Source organism: Schistosoma mansoni, chromosome 1, assembly GCF_000237925.1.
Source record: "Schistosoma mansoni strain Puerto Rico chromosome 1, complete genome".
Lineage (NCBI taxonomy): Eukaryota > Metazoa > Platyhelminthes > Trematoda > Strigeidida > Schistosomatidae > Schistosoma > Schistosoma mansoni.
The window spans coordinates 40,110,973-40,122,562 of record NC_031495.1 but is presented as its reverse complement, the minus strand read 5'-3'; the positions used below and the strand labels follow the sequence as shown (position 1 = coordinate 40,122,562).

The window sequence follows — 11,590 nt, the reverse complement described above, 5'->3', positions numbered from 1 at the left end:
TATGTTGTATGTCTGAAGTAAACTGCGAAATGTAGTCGAGTTGTCGAGACTCTCGCGGTGAGTACTTGTCTGAAGATGAATTTAAAGAGAAGGTAAGAGGTTTGTGATCGGTAAAAAGCGTGAATTCTCTTCCTTCGATGGAATGTTGAAAATGCCGTACAGCACAATACATAGCTAGGAGTTCTCTACCGAACGTACTGTACCTAGATTCCGTGTCTAACAACCGTCTCGAGAAAAATCCTAAAGGTTGCCACGAGTTGTTAACCCATTGTTGTAAGACTGCTCCGATTGCTGAGTCAGATGCGTCTACTGCGATACTAATGGGTGCTTGAGTGTCCTGATGAGCAAGCAAGGTTGCTTTAGCGATGTGTTCCTTAACTGTGGAGAATGCTTTACGGGCTATGTCGTCTAAACTAATTGATTTCGCATTTCCACGAAGCTGATCGGTTAACGGTTTCATAAGGGACGCGCATTTAGGTATGAACCGTCTATAGAAACTTACAAGTCCGTTAAAAGTTCGTAAGTGCTTGATCGTGATCGGTTCTGGGTAATCCAGAATGGCCGCCACTTTGCTCCTAAGGGGTCGGATGCCTTGGGCATCAATAGTGTGTCCTAAGAAGTCTAAGGAGTTAGTTGCGATTTGGCATTTCTGAATGTTGACAGTAATGCCATGCCTTTGGAGTCGATCGAAAACAATGTCCAGATGCTTGAGATGTGATTCTCTGTCCGGACTTGCTATCAGACAGTCATCAACATACGCATGTACGAAGTTGAGACCTCGGAAGACGTCGTCTATAAACCTTTGGAAGGTTTGAGCCGCATTTCTTAAACCAAAAGACATTCGTAGAAATTCGTAAAGACCGAAGGGAGTGATGATGGCGGTTTTAGGAATGTCGTCAGGTGCCATCGGGATTTGGTTATAAGCTTTAACCAAGTCGATTTTCGAAAAGACAGTTGTACCTTTCAAGGTAGCTGTCAAATCGTGAATATGAGGCAGCGGGTAACGATCGGGAATGGTTTTAGCATTCAGACGCCGATAATCACCAGTTGGCCGCCAATCATTGCTGTCCTTTTTAGGGACCATGTGCAATGGGGATGCCCATGGACTATTCGATGGTCGAATTATCCCTAGGTCCATCATGTGGTCGAATTCGTTTTTAGCTAACCTAAGCTTTTCGGGAGCGAGTCTTCGGGCTTTCGAAAATACAGGTGGTCCTGTAGTCGAGATGTGATGTGTAACATTGCTGGTTACACAAGGTAATTTCGATTGCGATTGGCATATCCCGGGGTATTTGTCGAGTACTGCTTGGTACAAGGGGTCTATGGTGTGCTTAATCGTGACTGGGGATAACCTGCAACCAGAACAAGAAGTTACGCAAACGGATAACTTAGTGTTTCCGTCTATTAACCTTCGTGCGCGTGTGTCGATGAGTAGATTGTGGTGTTGTAACAGGTCTATACCAATGATTGGCATAGAGACATCTGCAACCACGAAAATCCAGTGTATGGGTTTACGTAAACCCACGTTAAGGTAGACGTACCTTTTACCGTAAGTAGCGATCGGCTTTCCGTTTGCCGCCTGTAAACTTAAAACAGACTCGCGAAGTCTGTCGTCGAGATTTGCTGGAAGAACGCTAACTTCTGCGCCAGTGTCGACGAGGTAGCGAACTTTCGTAGTCACATCCGTGACATATAAGAGGCGGCTGTGTTCGCCGGCTACGGTTGCCGTTAACGCGTGCCGGCTGGGAAGTTTCCCGAACTGTTTTTCGTGTCACTCGATTTTGGGGTCGGATAATTACAAGGTTTCCTGCAGTTTCTGGAAAACTTACCGTACTGGTTATGATACCAGCACCAGTCGGGATTGTCTGTCTCTCGTGGTCGAGAGCCAGATCGCTTACGTGAGGCGCTTCTACGCGGGGTTTTTGACCGACTACGGTCATTGCGAACTCTAAGATATCGTGTAAGCGTGTGACATAGTTCGGCCATGTCAGTCGAGGTCGATTGGGGTTTTTCTTTGACGGAAAAAACCTCGGCCTTAGAAGATCTAGTGATTTCCAAGATTCGATCGGCAGATGCAGCTAGTTCATCTATGGCATTGTTTTGAAATGAAACAAGCACTGCCTGCTCCTGTTGAGGGAGTTTAGACAAGAAAAGTTGTCTAAATAGGCCATCATCGAAAGTTCGTTGGCCGATGACTTCTCTCATTCTAAGCAACATGTCCGTCGCAGAACCATGTTGTAAGTCGATATTGTTAAGGAGTTGGTCTAACCGTTGTCGATCAGTTAGGTCTCCTCGTTTTAAAATCGATAGCTTAAGCGATTCGTAAGGTTCGGAAACATCACTAGTAAACATACTAGGTGTTACGTACCTGTTAAACTCGCGTGGTAACGCCTTAACTACCGCGAGGAAACGTGTGCGCGAGTCCGTGATTCCGTGCATGCAAAAATCGGCTTCTGCATAGCAGAACCAGGACTCGATATTGTCGGGCCAAAATGGCGTTAACTGAATCGAAATAGGGGGAATAGACTTTAACTTAAAGACCTTGGGTGAGTGTTCCGTCATAGTAATATAGCTAACGAAAAATGTCTAATTAAAATATATCCGAGAAAAAAAAAATTCGCGAAAAAAGGTATATCACAATATATAAAATTCAAATAAAGAATAACAATGAATAATAATATTCCAAAATGGAACAGACTCACAGTATATTGACTTGGTGTACCAGATCACGTCGGTCTCACCAATGATGATGCAACGGATATTCTAGTTTTACAACTGGATACCAGTAGCACCTTCTATGTTTGATCGTTCCCAGTCAGATAGAAATCAGAAGTCAGACGAGAAGAGGCAGGAAAGATATATTTGATTCGTTACCAATGTATCGAGGACCTTTTCTATGAGCTGGCTAATGAAACGTAGGAGCTGTGTCCCACGCCGACTCGAAACGTGATCTGGTGCGGATGCATGACCGAAAGCCTTCAGCTAAACAAGTCCACTTAAACAACGTGGTCAGCATCCAATGTCGAACACTTAATGAGCTATTGATTTTGGGGAATTATTTACAGCTACAATCTGAAATGTGTTGAGGACCAGAAAGTCTAAATGTTTCAATGAATTACCCGCAAAGAAACTCAGTGACGACTCTTTATCATTTTTACAAATGAGGAGAAGGAAATTGGTTTTCATACAGGTACCTGTATGTCATTCACTGCTCTATGTTGTAGTTGAATAATAGACAAGCATTGAAAAAATTGATTTCAGAACTCTTACAATAGCCTTCGAAAACAAAAATATTCAGATTTTCTGGACTTCAGAAGGCTATATTCATTACACTTATTGGGCGGGTCATTCGGATAAGTCAATAGTCAGTCACGAAGACCCTGGTTTTATCATGCGTATATTTAGTTGAGTAAATGTTGTTAAGTTTGACATTCTGGGAGGTCCTTGACTGAAATATTGTATGCATCCCTTGAATTTAGTGGCTCATGCTATGCACCTGTTGGTTCACATCTTGACTGAGTTTATTATTAGATGTTTCGTTTTCCAGTTCACGGGTAACACGATCATCCGCGTAACGATTCTTGAAGTTTGCTGAACAATCACTTTACATCCTAAGATTCGTCTGGTCAATCGCTTGTACCTGAGAGATCTATTTCAACCACCGTGGTACAAATATTATTTTGATTATTTATAACTTCTCAGAATGTTCCAAAAGGACTAATGAATCACTTCGGGAGATATTGCTAGGGGTTAATCTCTTCTGGGTTGAAAACATATTATTTCATCTGCCAACATAGTTTTTGGAATAATCAAACATTACGTTTCTTTTGAATAGTCAGGAGGGATGTGTAGCGGTAAATAAACCCCTAAGACAGGCAGCTCTATAAGTCTTCCACGAGGATGCCGATCTCAGTGGTTTTACTGAATACACACTAGCTGGATGCTTTCAGTCAATCATCAGCACCAAATCGCCATCAGGCACAACGAGCCACGCATTCATTGCAAGATCCACTAATATTTCACTATATGCATCACGATTCATCAACCATCTTAGAAATGTATCTTTGACCTCCTTTATCCATGAATTTTACGATCGTTGACGACGAATATAGCCATCTGTTATGCATCACTGACGTGATAATGAAAAGTTCTATTTCGTCGACTTTGTCGCAGAAGTAAGCGTCCTTTCCACGAATACAAGTTGGTTTCCACGAGATCCAGTTCTCAACTTACAGGTGGCAAACAGAAAGCCGATCGCTACAAGCAGTATGAGATATGTTTACCTAAACATGGGATTTTGCAAGCCCACTCACTAGATATTCGTTTTTACTGATGTTCCTATGTCAGTCATTAACATAGACCTGCTAGAAAGCCATAAACTACTCATCAAATTAAACAAACAGGAGTTAATGGGAAAAAATATCAAAGTATCTACTTATGAAACTTCGCCTGGTAGTAGGTTATGCCTAGTCGCAATCAAATCCATAATCAATCCTTCCTTTTAATCCCTACGTCACACGTCCGTGAACAATGCAAAGCACAATCGAAACTGTCGTATGTAATCAGAAACGTCAAACATTACATCGCGAATACCGGACCACTTGTATTCCCGAAAGGTAGCCGAAGACCTGAAGACCTGAGACGGACTAAAGATCATTAACCAATCCCACACATTCACGACTTAACAGCTACAGTAAAGGGTACAACTGTCTTTTCAAAACTCGAATTTATTAAAATGTATGGTCAAGTTCCCAGGACTGTTGTAGAAATTCCGAAAGTCAAAGAAGAGTTTAGAATTGTAAAATTTTCAGAGTAAGAAGACAAAATATTGAGCCACTTACAAGAATTTAGGACATTATGAGCTTCTTTTGATCAGCTTTAGTTGATCAGCATCCATAAGATTAGTGAGTTATCTATTTGTAATAGAAAAAAAGAACATGAAACTTGGGAAGAATAATTTCAACCATTAGAGAGATTTCGAATCTGAAATTGAGGAGTGAGAGGGGACAAACCGCGTGTTCTATCATTTGCTTATATTCACAATAGTGACAACCGGGGTAGGTCATATTCACGATTGGTCTAGATACTAGACGGTCCATAACAAAGTGCCTTATTGGTCGGCGGAAGTGCAGGTAACACTTGATGGAATTCTTAAGTGTTATGTTTTTAGTCTTTTGAACTTGATGATATAGTCACATTTACGGATAAGCGTTAGCAACCTATTCCATAATGAATTGTACTGCACAGTAAAAAACCTACAAGTCGTTGGTTTTCGACGTATTACTGTAAGCAGTGTATGTGAGTTGTTTCTGTGCCTGTAGGCTGGGTCATGAATCATAGTTGAGCTGGAGGTTAGAAATGTTAGTCCATGTATTGTTTTGTAGAGAAATATTAGGTTGCTCCTTAGCCGACGGCACCATATAGTTTCAAAGCAGAGGTACTCACACCTGTCTGTGTGGTTGAGAGTAGAGATACAAGCAAACGAGAGATAAATGGTTGGACGTGCAAAAGAATTCACAACCAGGTGACCTAGTTCTCGTTAGTACCATTGAAGAAAATAGAAGTCTGTGACCTGAAACGATTGTCGAACAAGTAAGCTATGGTCCTGACGGACAAGTTCGTAAAGCAAAGTTGGGAACGGTAAACACAGAAATTCTTCGGGATGTACGAAGTCTATGGTTACTGCAAGAAGCCGGTTATCTGACGACGACCCAGAACGATGGATTCTGTGTGCGTTTAGGAGGGGGTGCAAAGTGTGATCGATAGACGAACCCATCAATGACATAAAACGCCCACCACCACATTAGCATTCTTTGACCTTGATCATTCATCAATCACAATTTTATATTTACCATAAAACAATGTTCGCTTTGTTGACTGATTTGTACTATCCTCTTGTTACTGTTCGGTATGTTATTTTTGCTTCTCCTTTCCCCATTCAACAATAATAATAAGCTGTATTAATTTTTCATTTTGTATACTAACAGTGTTACTTTACGTTTTAGAGACAGATAAGGTTTATCAAACCAGATAGCTTGCTTGTTTTGAATTTGCCTAAGCTAAGACTCTTTGTTCGATAGTCTAGGGAATAATATTAAGATAACATCTGTAGGAATCTGTTTCCCACACTGACTGCCTGAACTTTGTCGGACATACAACTGACACTCGGGGTATTCTCTATCTGCAAAGCAAAGTGGCGACAGTTCTGAGTAACTCAGAACCAACTATAGTCAAGCTATTGCTCGCATTCTGAAGATTAGTAGGTTCCTATCGACGATTCGTGCCGTATCTCACGTCCCTTATGATTTTCTCAAGAGACCAACTTCGTGAAAATGCGAAACTCATCGATTTGGACAATGACGCAATGACGCAATTGTCGCAAAGCGATTATACTCTCGAACCAGGACATCAAAGCATATATCAGCATCACCGTAGACCCATCAGACTCAACGATCGAAGGAGTCCTACAACAGTGGGTAAACAACCTCTGACAATCTACGGTATTCTTCTCTAGACGATTGTGAGACACTGAATCGAAGTATAGCACTTTCGGCAGGACACATCCAGTCATATATTGTGCAGTACAGCTTTTCTGACACTTTGTGAGGAGCCAAGAACTCACTCTCTACTGACAGATCAGTCTTATGAGTCCTGATGGGAGACCCAAACATGAAAGTAGGAATGGACAACACTGGGTATGAAGATATCATGAGATAGCATGCACTGACTGGGAGTAGGAAGCGAGAATGGTGGCAGATTCGCAAATTTATGTACATTCAGCAAAATGATTTTAGGCAACACAATATTCCCCCACAAATGCATACACAAAGCTACATGTGTCTCACCGGATCACAACAGAGGGAGTCAGATCCATAAATATTTAGAAGTTCAGTAGAAAACGTTAGAACCAGGAGATGATCTTATATATCTTCAGATCACCACCAACTGGCGGTTGTAAAGATTAAGCTGAAGCCAAAGAAGCAATGAAAAACTGGACAAACAGTATCACAAAGGTTCAATACAGACTTCAATCGAGATGCTGACGAACTCAATGAATTCAAGATAACTCTCAACAACAAGTTCCAATCCTTACAAGATCTACCAAATAAGAAGAAACTGCTATATATGACAATTAGAAGTGGATCAAAGGAGCACTAACTTCAAAGTGTCATGAGGTGCTGGGTTTCAAGAAGCATTATAATATGGAATGGATCCCTATAGAATCACTGGACAAGATTCAAGAAAGAAAGAACGAGAGGACAGCAATCAACAACAGACGAACAAGGGCAGATGAAGTCAAGACAAAAGATGGATGCACTGAAGCAAACGAGATAGTGAAGAAGAGCGTTAAGGCCAACAACCAGAAATACATGGGAGAACTAGCAATGACGGCGGAAAAAGCTGCAAGAGAAGGGAATATGAAATAACTATATGATACAACGAAGACACTAGTAGGGAGATATAGTAAACCAGAGAGACCAGTCAAGGACAAAGAAGGAAATATAATCACGGAGATTGAAGAACAGAGGAAAAGGTGGGCAGAACACCTTGTGAAACTCATGAATAGACCAGCTCCATCGAATCTATCAAAGCAGTGTACACTCACTTTACTTTCGATATCACTCCATCAAAGGTTGAAGAAATCAGGATGGTCATCAGACAAATCAAAGGAGATCTGAGCGAATGTGAGAATTACATGGGAATCATACTACTGTCAGTATCAGAAAAAGTTTTCAACAGAGTAGTTGACGCTCGATTCCGCTAGGATCGATCATGCGCAGACCAAATTTCGACACTACTGATCATCGTTGAGCAGCCAATAGAATGGAACTCGTCACTATACACCAACGTCCTTGACTGTGAGAAGGCAATGAACAATGCAGATGGAAAAAGCTTGCGGAGCCTTTTTCGACACTATGGTGCTCCTGAGAAGACCAACACAACCACTTGGAATCCTTCTGACAAACTACACAGCAAGTCATGTATGGGGGGAGCTCGAAGATGCTTTCGGGAAGGAGGTCAGTATCAGACAAGGGCGCTCACTCTCTCCACCCCTCATTCTTCTGGTGGTCGACTGGATCATGAAGACCTCGACACCTGAGGGGAGGCACGGAATACAATGGATATCTCAGAATCAATTAGACGACTTTGACTCTGCAGATGACGTGGCCCTGCTATTCCATACTCACGAACAATTGCAGATGAAAACAAGCAGTGTATCAGTAGCCTCCGCATCAACAAGCCTCAAGTACAACTCAGCGAACACCAACCAACACAATCACACTTGATAGAGAAGCTCTGGAAGATGTGGAATCATTCACGTATCTGGACAGCATCATCGATGAACGGGGAGGATCCGATGCAGATACGAAGGCAAGGATTGGCAAAACAAGGACAGCACTTCTACAGTTAATGAACATATGGAACTCAAAACAACTGTTAACCAATATCAAAGTCAGAATCTTCAATACGATGGAAGTGGATAGGACATACATTTTGGAAATGAGCGAACTGCATCACGAAGCAAGCGCTAACTTAGAATCTTGACGAGAAACGGAAAAGAGGAAGGCTAAAGAACACATCGAGCCGAGAATAGGAAGCAGACATGAGTAGTAGTAGTAGTAGTAGTAGTAGTAGTAGAAACAACTGGAAAGGATTTCCCAGGACGGAGTTGTATGGAGAATGTTTGTGGGCGGTCTATGCTTCTCCTCGAGGGTTAACAGGGGTAAGTCACTAATTTTATGAGACACACCTTAGCTTAAGGCATTCGGTTACGCACCCACAGCAGATTGTGGTAGGATATGCCGTGTTAATTACCCCCCACCGCAACATTCAGTCAACACAGACCACATACTTCTCGGCATATTGACACACGAATATACCTTCGAAGTCCTTCAATTCTGACTTATGGTTTGACTGAGTTTGGGATCATACGATTATATAATTGTTACAGACAAGTGTTGTCAAGCACTGAATATCTGTGATATCTTTGAGGGAAATGTGAGTGGGTGGTGAAAATGAAGATTGCTTTAATATATATCATTTTGAATGGACACATATTGGGTGCTAGCACGAGTACGTGCATTTGCAGCACTTGTGACTTTCAGCTTTTCTCACCTATAAAATCCCTTAAAGTATTATCTAACTACATTTCTTCAATCAGTGTCATGTCTCGACAACATTATACTGACTTGCAAACTACCTACTGGCCTAGTGATCACTAGCTATGTACTTTTTCATGAACTAAATCATTTATTGAGTAGAACTTCGAAATACCAGTCTATAAAATTTATGAAAACATAATTGCTTAACTTGTTACTGCTCACTTTATCTCAATGACAGACTGAAACTGACCTATCTTTCCACTCCACACCCGGAATGTCCAAGTATTACGTTACATCATGGGGAAGGCTAGGCAAACTCGAAAGTTTGCAGCAATGAAGCGAATGATATCTCTGACGGATTCACGAATGTAATACACAAATTTGGTTGAGAATATCGGTTTTAGAAAGAAAAAAGACCGGCTTAAAAAGGTCACACCCTTCAAGCAAGATACTTCACATCACATGTCAGTAAAACACAATCCAGAGGTGTTTCCGTGTCTTAAGGATTCTTATAACGAAGCCCTAGGACCGCCTTACCACATACTTTTAGATACCAACTATGTCAACTTTTCCATCAAAAACCGACTAGATATTTTCAAGTCAACAATGGACTGTTTACTAGCAAAATGTAAGCGTTTATACACTCATTTCTACTGATCAGGTTTTTTGTATGTTACAGATTGTGTCATGGGAGAAATAGAGAAGATGTCGGAGAGATATCGGGTGGCTTTAAAGTAATTGTTTGACTTGCATCTCAGCTTGATTTAGAATTCTTCGTGATGAGAGAATTCAAAGGTTGACTTGCCAACATAGAGGGACTTATGCTGATGATTGTTTAGTTGAGCGCTGCAAATCCCGTTGTTACATCGTTGCTACTTGTGATCGTGACCTGAGACGCCGTATCAGAAAAATAACTGGAGTACCTATAATGTATATACATGGACATCGCGTTGTAATTGAGAAAATGCCTATGGCACTGGGAGCTCCAAAGCTGTAAATATTTCCTGTTAAAGTATGATATTTAAATAAAGTACTCTGTGCAAATATTCCTTCATGAAGACTTTTGAATCGTAGTTTAAAAATAAATATCTAGTTACTAACTCATTTCTGTGATTCCTTCGTTTTAAAATAAAAGTCAGACCGCAAAGTATGTGATCATAGAGATATCACACATATCAATGTGGTATTTTCATTCCTATCAAATGAGTGTTCATGATTTGTGTCTGGACAGTGTCATGTTCCGATTTTCAACATCTGATCTTATTTGCTATATTTTCTCTGTTGCAGCATTTAAATTTTACTTTTGGTTCGATATTATGTGGGTTATGTCTTGTGATAACAATCATAAGTTACTATTCATTAGCACAAAAGTTCCGTCACTCTAACAAGCTAAGCTCTTATTTGCATTAATGATTAATACTCATTGCTTTCTTTGTAATGCCCTGGTACGGCCGAGGACGGGGAGAGTCCGCTCTCTCTCTCGAAATGCTCTCACATGGCCACGCGTATATAGCCTCTGTCAGGGAAGTCCTACTCACTGCCTACTCGTGGCGGGGGTGTTGTTTACGAAATTGAGAGGACGAAAAGCGAATGTCCGGCGTTCTAACTGGGTTGGTGGACACGGGAGGTTCACCTACGGGAGTTGGAAAACCCTCATTCCAAATCAATGGTGCACATGGACTCCAGTATCCTGAAGGAACAAATGGCGTACGAACCAATTGTTGGTCACCGGCTACCATAAGACTGCATCACCTCACGATGCTCTACTGCCTTGTGGATTAGACCTTTAGGTCAAAGGCTCCGGGTGTGGCCCCCTAAGAAAACCACCTGCTTCAATTTGGACACCCGGGCAGTATCACAGCCCTCATACAAATCAAATGAGATTTGTGCGGCGCATACGTATCTGGTGCTTCCTTGTACCAATATTTATGTGTACAAATAAATAAACTTTGTAATGCTCTTAATCAAAACATTCTGCTAGCTTACCATAGTCTAGTTTTTGTCCATTCAAGAGTTTGGGATATATGTTTCTTAAATTAGTATAGGTGTTCACTCTTCACTGGCCTGTAGATGCCACAGGACGGTTTTTGTCCGCCCTCATAGTACGTTACTGCAAATGTTTACGAGTAGCTATTACAGATTTATCTATCATGTTTCCAATTTCCTGGTTTCCTTGCCGGCTTTTATGTTCTGAGGTACCGTAGTAAGAATAGTAGTTCGGTTTCTGTATGCATTAAACTAGATCGGTGTTGTTCGGATAGCGTAATTCGCGAGGCGAGGTGGTGGATGCGCACTGCTGAGAAGTCCCACAATAGGACGAAACGGCCGTCCAGTGCTTCCAGGTATACCCTGGTGGTCTAGCTTCAATTGACTCACGCTTTCAACTATGATAACCAAGTTCGCCAAAACACCTAGAAACATATTTGACTTCATATCTGATGAACGTTTGATCCTATCAAGTCAGTGGTAAATATGACGGTGTGAGT

General features: G+C 41.4%; 1 protein-coding gene across 3 annotated transcripts; it reads left to right on the top strand.

The window, feature by feature from the left end:
* Window positions 1-9,364: 9,364 nt before the first annotated feature.
* Window positions 9,365-10,158, top strand: Smp_083180.1 (hypothetical protein; the record flags this gene model as incomplete). 3 transcript variants are annotated; one of them, XM_018794404.1, is made up of 4 exons in its annotated part: window positions 9,365-9,472; window positions 9,509-9,732; window positions 9,766-9,838; window positions 9,873-10,101. In XM_018794404.1, 4 exons carry the CDS (start codon window positions 9,402-9,404, stop codon window positions 10,099-10,101), a joined length of 597 nt encoding a protein of 198 aa, XP_018648820.1. The 3 variants fall into 3 exon arrangements, with proteins under 3 accessions (XP_018648820.1, XP_018648819.1, XP_018648821.1); XM_018794403.1 differs by having other exon boundaries at window positions 9,402-9,472; window positions 9,784-9,838; XM_018794405.1 differs by having other exon boundaries at window positions 9,365-9,732; window positions 9,873-10,158.
* Window positions 10,159-11,590: the final 1,432 nt, after the last annotated feature.